Source organism: Thunnus maccoyii, chromosome 9 (assembly GCF_910596095.1).
Source record: "Thunnus maccoyii chromosome 9, fThuMac1.1, whole genome shotgun sequence".
NCBI classification, from domain to species: Eukaryota; Metazoa; Chordata; class Actinopteri; order Scombriformes; family Scombridae; genus Thunnus; species Thunnus maccoyii.
In genome coordinates, this window is record NC_056541.1 from 17,728,028 (window position 1) to 17,740,646 (window position 12,619).

Here is a 12,619-nt window from a genome sequence, read left to right on the forward strand (position 1 = left end):
CGGCATTCTCTCAGAAAACCCTCACTACACACACAGAAACAGACACAGAGACACACACACACACACACAACTAAGTAAAACAAAAAGCCTGGAAATGGGAGCCCCAAATGACGCCTTAGGTTTCGCAAGCCATGAAAAATTCATAATTCCAGATCTTTACATGAAACTCTAGAAGGAATTAGACCTAACAGCAGGAGACGCTGGGAATCAGTTTCAGAACATTTAGCTTCTCCTTTCTCCTGTTCTTCTTTTCTCCTGCTCAGTCCGTCTCTCTAGTAAACATGCACATTCACAGACACAAATGCACACACAGTTGTACACACACACACTCTCATGGTCCATCCTGGGTTTTTCCCCCCCGCGGTGAGTGAGAGATAGTAAATGGTGCAAACCGTGTGACGCAGTTGTCGACACAGGCTTTTGAAAACCATACTTGCGCCTTCAGAACTGGATTTCATCTCTGCTTTCCTCAAAGAAAAACATGCCTTCAAAGTTCTCTACCGCTGCACAAACAACCCACGTTCAGCCTCTTGACTCTTGAAATAGGCCGAGCTGTAATTGCTAAAAGAAAACCATACATAAAATGTACAAAAGTGTAGGTGGACAGTCCAGTGTTTTCACAGTCCAACATAAAATCTACTGAGTGAATGGATAAACATGCAAGGCCACAAGAAAAGAAAAGAAAAAGAGTTCAGTAAAATCCATTCAGCAACTAACAGAGGATGCAGACTGAAAGAGATAGAGATAGAGAGAAGGTGGGTGGAAAAATGTCTCATCACCGGTCACACTTTAAAGAGTCTATGAAATGTCGGATGAGTAAGCAAGTATAAAAAAAAATTTTAAAAAGAAGACTGAGAGGGTGAGGGAAATCTGCCATCGCTAGGCTACTGCTAGCAGCAGGAGGATCTTCTATACAAAACAACCCCAGACACAGTCAAAGACTTCCTTTCACACACTCCCATGAACGCCAGTCCGAGCGCACACACGCACACGCATTAGTACGCTCACGTACACACAGAGAGAATGCAGACAGAATGCAGCATTGTTTGACCGCAGAAATATCTTGCTGTGTGTGTGTGTGTTCTGTGTGTGAGTGTGTGTGGCAGTCAGTCAGCTTGTCAAGTCCTAGTGGGGTGATCAAAGCTGGTACAAACCACCCAGAGAGATCTCTCCCTTCCTCATCCATTCATCCTTTCCCTCTCTTGCTCCTATCTCCCTTTCTCACTCTGATACAGAAACAGCATCAAATTTACCAAATAAAACCTGCTTGGCCAATCACATTGCACTGGCTGGATTGATGCAGCCAATCAAATTGACCTATTTAGTTCCAATAATTCCCAGCTGTCCCCCTACAAGCACTGAACCCTGGATGGCTGCAGTGCACCATGGGACAGGATCAGAGCATAATGGGAGACAGCATGGGAGCTCTGGCAATATCATAATGCCAAGTGCACGCACACACACACACACACAAAATGAAACACAATGTGATCTCTGCCAGAGTGCTGTTACAATGCCAAGTTCACACACACATGTACAAAATCACACAATCTCCCACGTATAGACATGCTGGCACACACATATGTGTGCACAGAAACACACACACTCCACAGGAGTTCTCTGAGAACATCCATACACTGCCAAGTTCATGGGCACACTCACTCACACACACACACACCTCATATGAGCACTTCCAGTACATCTTTACACCTCTGGACTACTGTGTTCACGCACATACACCTACACACCCACCCCCATCTGCCCAGACACACAAACATCAACATCGTCACACACACTTTTTCATTCAAGTGAATGGGAAGGTGTGTCCAAACTTTTGACTGTCCACTATCTACAGTTTAAGAATATATATTTTGAACAAAGTGAGAGGAAATCCTAGAATAGATGTGCATGTTAAATCTAAAGAAAAGTGTGTAACTGAAAAAACAACACGCCGCAGAAATATGATGTAACCGGAACCCAACAGCCAAACTGTGGAATCTGAAAATGAGTGGGACCGCAGGGCCACATAAAGCAGAAACTCACCGAATGTTTTTCACACTAACACCCTATAGCAGCTGAACTGTTGAACCTGGCTATACTGCAGCTTAGTCATCATAATAAACAAGGGGACTTTTCAGACTTTGTAAAGTGATCTTGACACTCATTCATTCAAGATCAAATGTAAGGGGGCTTAGCTAATGGCTTCTTAACAGGCCAAAAGACTTGAGGGTGGGGCTTAGTTAGAAGGCTGGCACATGCACTCAAGCTGGCATGAGAGGATCTCAACTGACACTCTCCTCTCATTGTATTTGCACATGTCTGCGTGAGCGTGTGCAAGAGGGTCTCCCAGAGTCTAACACACTGTCTATGGCTCTGCAAGACTAGGAGAAAGATGCCAGTTTACATGGTTAAAAAAGGTTCATAATTAAATTCTCAGGAGAGACCTGGATTTAAAGTAGAACAACTTGGATTAAATCCATTTTGTGTGGGTTAAGTGAACTGGAAATGGAATTTTTAAAAAAAGAAATCTGAATATTTCAGGGTTCTTGTCATTCATCATTTTTAGATTTGAATCCTCAACAGTGTCGGTATCATTTCCACAAACACCATCATCCTGAACATCATTTGTCATGACCTCGAAAACAAACTCAGCTATTAAACTTAGCAAACCACATATTCCACGGTGGAGTTAAACTGGAGGCAACAACTGGCCGTAAGACACTAAATGATGCATGAGCAGCACTACACAGCAGAATTATTTGGCTGAAATAACAGTTTGTATTTACAATACAAAGACAAAATCCACATAAACTGAATTTTTGTAATTTAAAGGAAGTTCTCCACCTGAGTGGACTGGGAATTGAATCCAGCACAGAGGATCGGCTATGTACACAAAGCCGCCCACTCCCCCATAGTTAGGCCAATGCGTTTGTGTGTTTTCCCCATTCAGTTGAACAACAAATGGAGTGACTCTACACACACAAAAAAACAACTTCAGAGACATGAGTCAAATTGTTTGGAACAGAGAAACAACAGACACTAATACAACACACAAACCCAAACTAGAAGAGGAGAGGAAAACCAGAGAGATATAAAACTTTGAAAAGGTTTTCAGGAGTGTGCAAAGATCGAGGAGTTTCATCTCTCTGAAAAGCATCAACACTTTTAGTATCCAATTATCAGCTTTCTCCACCAAAGTCAAATTGAGTCACATGTTGGTGGCAAGGTGCAATTTATCAGGAGGTGGGCAAAAGCATACTCAAATTGTGTCCCTAAATTGCAATGTATTGATTTAACAGTAAACCAATAGAGAGTGGTCATAATGAATATTGGTGAGTGTCGCTGAAATGTTGGTCCCCGGGGCAATGAGAGAAAGGTGGCAGAAAAATCATGTCCAATTAATGCCCAAATTTAGCACAAAAACCTCAGACCAATCAGTAATGTCGATACCAATTTACTGACAACATTCTGGTGTTCTATATCCTTTAAGTGGAGTATTAGACATATAATAGAGGGTAAAGATTAAAGCAACACTATCCCCTAATAGGATATTAGAATATAATACTTACAAATTGCAATAGGGGATGAAATACACCATAAGTGCCTATAATAAGGTCAAACTTCCTCGGTTATTGAGGCCAAACGGGACTACTGTGGTGCATTATGCAGCTTGGTAAAACAAAAGAAGGGTTGGACATTAATGCTTTTGGATGAACATTAACAAGGCACAAGTTCTCCCTGAGAAGGTCAAAGAGAGTGTGAAATGTATGTTTTTTCCCCTTCAGCATTTCTGGGGAGCAGCCTATTGTGTTGTGAATTCATCAGAGCTCTCAAATAAGAATAAAATGTTTTAATAGTAGAAAGTTAGGCTGCTTGTTCAGGTTTCGTTCAGCCTGTGACCTGCAATATGCTCCACAAGCAGCAGACTCTTCAGAAATATCACTTTAATATTCCTGCTATGGTTCACTGGGGGCGTACAGTGTGAATAGGGTAATACACAACACCTCATCATTTCAACAGCTTAGTATTTCATATACTCTGAGCCTTTTAAATTCTCTCTTAGGCTAATAAAGTTGATAATCTCGTGGCATTTTATCTTTAATCCAACCATGATGTGCGCTGAATATTCTTCATGTTTTTGTTGTGAGGTTTGTATCACTGCTTCTACGTGTTTGGCGACTTCTGATCAATTTTCCAATCGGAGCAGTGAAGCGTCGCATTTTGTTAAGCGCTTCGCAATGAGACATTAGTCGCCTAATCGTGGACTCCAGTCCTGCTCGTTACAGTTTTCATCTTAATGTAACTGCAACCTCGGACTTGATCTACCCAGATGAAAACAGTCCTGACGAAAAATCTCTACGATATGCAATTTCACTTGTGTTCCTCGTGAGTTTTTGTGGTCACATTCGTGTTTTTTTTTGTTTGTTTGTTTGATTGTTTGTTTAAATCTGGTTCTCAATAGCGAGCGGAGCTATATATTTCGTGTCATTTGCTCACATATTACTCACAGCCTGCCACATATTTATTCTGGTCTCTCTAAATTTGTTGTTTCTCGTAGGGAAACGAAGGCAGCGAGTTTTGCCTTTTCAGTTTGAACCCACTTCAAGTGCAGGCAAGAAAATGCGCAAATTTGATTTTACACCAAGACGCTGACTGTAAAGCATCAGCTCAATTTAAACGGAAAGATGGCAAAAAAGTACACCTCTTCGGCAGGAGGCTTCTTCCTCACCGCCTACTAACATGTCATGCTGCCAGCGACACACAGCCGCATCTCGGCGATGACTGAAAAGATTCATCATTTTTGAAACAATTAAGGTGTATCTAAAGGTTTCACAGAAGACGCGCTCTCCAGCCTTACCTTGGGCGACTCCTGAGTGAATGAGCACCAGGAGAAGCAGGGTCCCCGGCGTGGCGCACATCCTCACCAAGCTGCAACCCCCGTGTCCTATTCCACTTCTCTGTCCACTTTTCCCCATTACAGGCAATGCATAAAACACATAAACACGCAAAACTCCTCGGTCCACGGTGTGTGTGGGGGAAATCAGACCTCCTCGCCAACACAGGGTCTAGTGATAAAACGAGTCCAAAACAAAAGGTGTGTAGCCTCTAGTCCCGATGTCTAAGTCCGTCTCAGAAGGCGCAGGTTAAGCTGTGAGAAGAGAGAGAGGTGGTGGAAATAACCGCGGGGTCCCTTCACTCGTGTCAGCGGCACTGCTGCCTTGCCACTAAGCTCTCCTTTCCTCTCCGTGCGCTCTCTGCTTCTCCACTCTCCGTTTACGCAGAGAGAGAGAAATGCCACCGCCCTCTGGCTACCACCATACTAACTCTCATTTCTCCCTCTCTCCTCCTGCCTCTCTTTCGTACTTTAATAACATTAAAAACAGGGGATAAACATTTGCAAATCAGCCGACTCTTGCTCACATGCCTGAACTGATATATTTTTGTCTCTTGACAAGGATGAAGTGCATTTCCTCGCACTCTTACACTTTATTCCAGATGCTTAAAATATCCTATTTTCTTGTAGAGACTTTTAGAGGCATATTCTTTAATCGTTTTTTTTATTTGCTGGTGCATATGATTTGCATGATTATGACTTTCATTTTACAGTACTCTGCCTTTCTTTATACATCTATTTCTTGCGCGTGTACACACCTTGAACTGCTGCCGATGTGGAACAGACCAGGGAGCCACGTTACTCCGAGAGCTTCTACCGCCTGATGTCTGCCCCCTGACGGCCATCGTCGCAGGACCTGCAGAGTAAAGATGTTGTTGCTGTGAAGGGTTATACTCCACAAACTTCTTTATTAAGCAGGCAAAGCACATTTCATGCCATGTAAAACCAAAATGACGCTGCGAACCCTGTTAAGGATTACATTTTTAAAAAATATATGAAAGCACTTCATAATTTTCCTTTATCTGTAGCCAATGGAAGTCACTCACTCATCTATTTCACTTTAACACTGTGTATGTCTTATCTTTAAAGTGGGTTCATGGGAAAAGGTAATAACATTACATAGATATGAACAAAGCAATTAGTTCACATTTATCAAGGGTTGATGATTTTTTTAAGCAAGTATCAGAAACTGTTATTCCTCAAGGAGATTTCACAGCCATATAATAGTGCTACAAAAAATGATGCTGCTTCCAGCAAAGTAAAGAAACATGCAGTAGCCACTTGAATCCTTGTGACTTAAGGTTTGTTTACCATGATATAACACACTCATTTATCTCAACACAAATCTGATTTTCTGTTTGTATAAACTCCATCTTTGCAAGGTACAAGGAGACATAATGTCTCTGCACTACCACTACGTAACCAGTGTTACCTTGAAATGTCTTACTAGTAAGATAAACATGCTTATGTGTCTGATAACTGAAGAAAATCAAAACAAGTTCAATACATATTTGTATGTCTTTGCAGCGCACACACACACATACGCACACATACACACACACTTCCAGCTAACATAATTCTCGATAGTGTTTCTGCTCTTGATAGTGTTTCTGCACAGTCATTTGAGCAGCCCAGCCTGGATCATGCATTGTAAATGGCAATAGTAAAATATGTGCTTGGTGCCATTTGTCACCACAGCAGCACAGCTCAGTGACTACCACTGGAAGTAGCTGCTACCCGCAGGGACCTGTAAAAGCCTTTTTATTCTGCCACTTTATTGGGAATGGGAAAGCAATAAGTTACACAAGAAACATATGGCACGCTTGGATATGGATCAGCACTTACACTAGCAACAGTCAATGGCAATAGGATTGTCACAGTTCCAAGTTCAAACCAAAGTACACAACACTTTAACACATGTGTCAATCGTTTTCATTGGAACTACTTTCAATCAAATATTATGTCTTTTAAGTTACATTCTATGAACAATGCTGACAGTGTGTTTAGTGGATCATATCATTTTTAGCTACACATGGCTATGTTGGTCTGTCGGTTGGTCCACCACTTTGGTCCAGGCTGAAATATCTCAACAACTATTGAATGAATTTCCATGAAATTTTGTGCAGACATTCATGGTCCCCAGATGAAGAATCTTATTGTCTTTGGTTATCCCCTGACTTTTGCTCAAGCACCACCATGAGGAAGATATTTGTGGTTTTGAGTGAAATGCTTCAACAACTATGGGATGAAATGCCATTGAATTTGGTATAAAAATCCATGTCCCCCTCAGGTTGAATCACTTTTAATCAGGTCAAAATTTCATTTTGTCCAATGCTTTGGTTTATTACATTTCCATCAGCCTTAGCTGTACTTTGTGTTTGGTGATAATTAGCAATTATTAGCATGCTAACAAGCTAAATTAATATGTTAAAAATAGTAAACATTATACCTGCTAAAAACTAGTATGTTAGCATCCTGACATTCGCAGTTTACTCAAAGCACTGTTGTGCCTATAGTGCAGGCTCTCTCTCTTACGCTTTAAGTCCCCCTCAAATTCAGAAATGTGTTTTCCTTATTGTTCAATCAGTTGGATATTTGACCATCATTGTGCAGAATGACATACTGTTTGTGCAGAGTGTGACACTTGAAGACCATTTTCACGTTCATGAGCTAATAGAAAATCTGAGATTAAGGTGTGTATGATTTGTGACATCACAACTAGTTTGAAGCCAATCCTGGTCCAGTGTGCAATTTTTCACAAGTGTATTGAGGAAACTTGAAACTTCCAGTGCACATACACTGAGAATGGACTTTTCAGCAAAGTAAAAGACATCTTGTATCCAGCAGATAAACCTTTGAAATGAAAAACATTTGCGTATTGATAGATTCTGGATTTTTTAATGAGGGAGAAGGAGGAGATGTCATTTTAAGGATTTTAATGAGGTAATTGGACTCTTTTTTTTTGGTGAAAAACCAGCATTTGTATATATCCTAAAACATGTATGGAGGGGATATTTAAGGTAAGTAAACTTAATCAGAAATGAATGTTGGATGGTTGAACTGGTTCTGAGCAAAGGATAAACAGACCAAAACAGCATAAAACAATCACATCACATAAATCCCATCAAAAATGTCCAGTGGTCAATCTAAAACGGTATCTTTCTTAGCTCCTGAAATAATAATATTACTGTAACGAGATACAAGGTTTTCTATAGACATAATTGATATGTAGAAGTATACATGCAGTATTGTAGCAAATGCCAAACCAAAAGTCATAGAAATTTTAAAAAATGTCAAATACTTAGAGTATCTTTGAACCTGTTGCTAAATTCAGTGCTGATTTTGAAGGCTTTTATAGGTCAGACCTTTTGCACATTCTGCACAGCACTTCATATTCTTGAAAAAGCAGACTGGCTTCTATAGCAGTCATTTAAAATGTTGATTGTGAATCTGAATCCTCCTCCTCACTTTTCACTTTTTGGATTGTTATTTCCATGCTGAATAACTGCTCCACTTAAGCTGAAAGAATAAAGATAGTGTGTGTGTGTGTGTGTGTGTGTGTGTGTGTGTGTGTGTGTGTGTGTGTGTGTGTGTGTGTGTGTGTGCTACCCTGTCTGCCCCAGAGCCCAGTAGCTCTACTTTTAACTAAACTCCTGGAGGACTTTGTCACATTGTCTCTATCTCCCTTTTTCTTTGAATGTGAGGATCATCAAAGACAATCCAACATCACTTTATTCATGTTTATCATCATTAAAGAGATAGATATACAGTATGTTAAAAGCTGAACACATTTTCCCATTGGTTGCATGTGCTTGTAACCCATAGCATCAAAGACATGAGAGAAAGGTCTTATGATAGTCCTAATTTGAAGAAAATAGGGCTCATTCTGTTTTTTTATATCAATCGTCTACTGCTGTTGTATTGATGCACATCAGTGTGCAACCATCTTATTAATGCAGTTATTTTCAGTATAGAGTTTTTGAGGATATCGATACCACTCTCATATCTATCCAGGCAATCAGCAGAGACTCCAGGAAGTCAATAGCCCGAAATAGTCCTACACATAACCTTTCATTAATGCAGGAGTTGATGGATTTACACTTTTGTACAATTCAACAAACTATACATAACGTGTTAATTCCTAAAATCTAGAGGTGCCAGTAGGTGGTTTTTTTTAAACTTTAGACAGAGCTTGCTTAGCTGTTTCTATCTTTATGCTAAGCTAATTGTCTGCTGGCTGTGGCTTTATAGCATATAGATGTGAGAGTGGTATCAATCTTCTCATCTAACTCAGCAAGTATAACCTTAAATGGTTTCAAAGTATATATACAGTGTATTCAATCAAGTATGTATTTGCTTCAAAATGTACGCAAAATGATAAACAGTGTAGATAATGCAGGATGACCACTGCTCCACCCAGCTATGTCTTTATAAGTTGCTGGAAGCATCAGTGAGTCCAAACTTGATGAAAGAGATTTCCGCACACTTAGATCTATGAAGTAGTCACTTAATATGTGAATACTGCATAGATCTAAGTGTGCGGAAATCTCTTTCATCAAAAATGATAAACACTGTAAATTCCACTTGATGATCAGGAAAACTTACTGCAGTGAGTCATGGTTAAAACTGGAACAGCCTGTCAGTATGCTTCTCAGGTTGTCAAACAAAGTCTGAATCTGTATTGGGCCAGCTGCGTCCAACAATTTTTGAAATTTTATGGAACCGACAATTCAACATTCACGCCCACCTCACACACAGTGACTGGTTAGGTGCGGAAGTGAGAAAGTAAACAGGGTGTGAACTTTTCTCTAGTTCTTTTTTTAAAAAAAAAATTAATTCTTCACACGAATACTTCTGTCACATTTGTTGCGTATGATTGAGTACAACACTATGAATACCTTTGAGGAGAAAGTGTGCGCCGTTATCACCATTTGAATGATTGTTGTGTCCTGCTGACTTTTGCTCCGTCTGTATGGTCATATACACCATTTTGCCCTAAGATGTGGTCAAATGACACATTGTTACAAGAGATCCCTACCACAGCAACCATGTGAGCTACAGACTGTAGATAGGCAATCACTAATCTTTTTGTTGGCAAGTGTTGTACAGTTAAAGGAACTATATGCATATTTGACACCATCCCTATGTTAGATAAGAATATTATTAACTCAAGCTTCGTATACGTTTGTCCAGCACTTGTTTAGCAGGGGGAAATGGCTAGCCTAGTCGCTAGATGTAGTTTTAGGAGCAGTTATCTTGAAGTGAAGTTGAACCTGAATGAAAATCTGGTCAGTGTGGGATGTATGGATGCTGACCAGTTAGCTAACATGATAAAACATTGTAACTCAGACCAGTCTTCCCGTCTACCTCTGAGTAAGATGGTAAGCAAGCGCACTTCTCAAAATACACGTGTATTCATTTAATCTTTCATATCTAAAACAAGTGTTGATTGGACATATAGAACAAGTATATTTTTAGTAGTAAACCGGAAGGTAGACTACTCATTTGGCCAGGTCTTTTAAAAGTGCTGAACTAAAAAATGCTGTTTCAACGCTCTGCTCATAGTAGCAACTGCCAGAGGGCTCAACAATGAGCAGCCGACAACCAGCATGTTGCTTATTAATATTTTAGTTTGAGTGATAACATAGACCGTGGACTATCATCATTCAACCAGGTCCATTTTTCTTGGGTGTTCACTTATTTCCTGTCATAAGAGCAACAGCAAAATATAAAAAGAGAAAGTCTTGCTTGAAATTGTGAATTGTGAAATTTGTCACTGTGTGTGTGTGTGTGTGTGTGTGTGGGGGGGGGGGGGGGGGGGGGTCAGTGTTTGTGTGAGAATCCTTTTTCAAAATTGGAGCCAATCTCTTTCTGCCTTTCCACTCACTAATTGAAGATATTGAAAGAGACACTCAATTCCTTGGAAAGTTAAACATGCGACACACTCACATTACCAGGCTCACTTCTAACATTAGTCTTTTGTCACTCCTCTACTCCTCTATCTTAGTACCTGTGGAAGTATAAAAAACATGCCGTCATGTGTGCCATCTTCTGTGCTATCTCTATTGTATGTTACAACAGAGAGCAGGCCCCCACGGGGGTGACTAGGTTTAATCTCTTTAAGCAGTTACATAATGGCCCCCAGTTCACGTTTTAATCAGCGAATAGATGGCTGCGCCCAGGGACGAATAATCACATCTATAACTTTCTAATCTAATATCCAGCTACATTCAAGTGGATTAGAGAGGAGCGGCGGGGGAGAGGAGGGGCACAGGTGGTACACCTAGATGTGAGCGTTTGTAGGAGGATTTATTTGTGTGTTATTTTGAGATAGAGAAAATAAGACTGAGAAGTCATGTGTTTGTTTGGAGATTTCACGTGTGTGTGTGTGTGTGTGTGTATGACTGCACATGCATTTGTGTGTGTTTATTCTCTAACACTGACCACAATATCAATCCTTTCAGATCAGTTTTTATTTTAGTCGTTTGGTAGGTTGTTTGGTGATGAGTACTGACAATCTCATTCCCTAGATGGCTCTGTGTTACCCGCGCTGTGTCCCGTACACTGGGTGCACCATCCCCGTAGGAACAAAAGTGAATCAAGAAATCTATCCAGACAGACAGATGGACAGATAGACAGACAGACAAGGAGAGAATGTATCAGTCATCAAATTGAATTGTTTCCTGTCACACACGCACACACTCACATCGTAGGATTTAGCAGGAAAAACAAAATACTGCAGCTACAATAAATTAAATTGTAAATCCCAGTCAGCATGTGACCTCATAAGCAGTAAAGAGTGCATTACACATTGATCATAAAAATAATTTGTTTGTAGTTTTATTTGTTTACATAATAACAATCTGTGTAATGGTCTAAAAGTACAAACATTACAGAACAAAGCATGAAGGAGAAAATCAATGCAATGTTCATTTCTTGATTGGAAGTCCAACTGTTTTCATCTTTGTCCATGCCATGACAATAATCCAATGCATCTTATTTCTTTAGTGATAATTAAACATGAAGGCCAATCAAATGCTTCTAGCTCATTGAGAGAGGGTCAAAGGGTCAGACCACATTTGAGACAGGCTTTATAAAATAAGCAATACTCTTTGGGGAAAATGAATGAATAAAACAGCTAATTAATAAAGATAGGACATAGGGACACACTAAATGGGGCCCTGACAAGCTGACAAAATGAGAAACAAAGTGGAAAAGAAGACATATTGTGATACAGACAGACACTTGCAGGAGAGCAGGTGGCAGCAAAACAACAAAGCCGGCTTTATAAAAGGAATCCATCTCTTGTCAGTCAAGAACATCAAGTCAATATTGTTGGAATTCAGACTGAACAGATCAAGTGACTCTGTGGTAATGTCAAGTAGGCCTATCTTTACTTGTACTCAAAGACTAAGTGGCATTCTTTGAATGAATATGGCTTCAAGCTTATATGAGTGTAGGTGTATGGTCAGGCTCGAACATTTCTTGCTTTTTTTGCCTGATGTGTGTGTTTATAAGGATGCCAAGGCAGATGGGTATAAAATGGGTAAAAAACGGGTTTATACATAAAAAATCAACTGTCCATTTAAAGTGTGCTGTATTGGCTGTCATGGTGAAGTGATAATGCACTTAATCATTCACTCATTCAGAATGCAGTGGGCAGAAACAGGTAAATATCATGATTGCCAATTAATGTCTTTTATGAAAAGGACAAAACAATAGCCA

General features: G+C 40.0%; 1 protein-coding gene across 4 annotated transcripts in view; it reads right to left on the bottom strand.

Annotated features, from left to right (window-relative positions):
• LOC121904321 (netrin receptor UNC5C-like) overlaps positions 1–5,285 on the bottom strand; it is a 210,685-nt gene extending 205,400 nt beyond the window's left edge. For all 4 annotated transcript variants that reach the window (XR_006098207.1, XM_042422000.1, XM_042422002.1 and 1 more), the window contains exon 1: positions 4,859–5,285. Coding sequence is in view for 3 of the 4 variants with exons in the window: in XM_042422000.1 (XP_042277934.1) it covers positions 4,859–4,976 (118 nt within the window). In the remaining variant the exon portion in view is untranslated. The remainder of the gene's footprint in view (positions 1–4,858) is intronic.
• Positions 5,286–12,619: the final 7,334 nt, after the last annotated feature.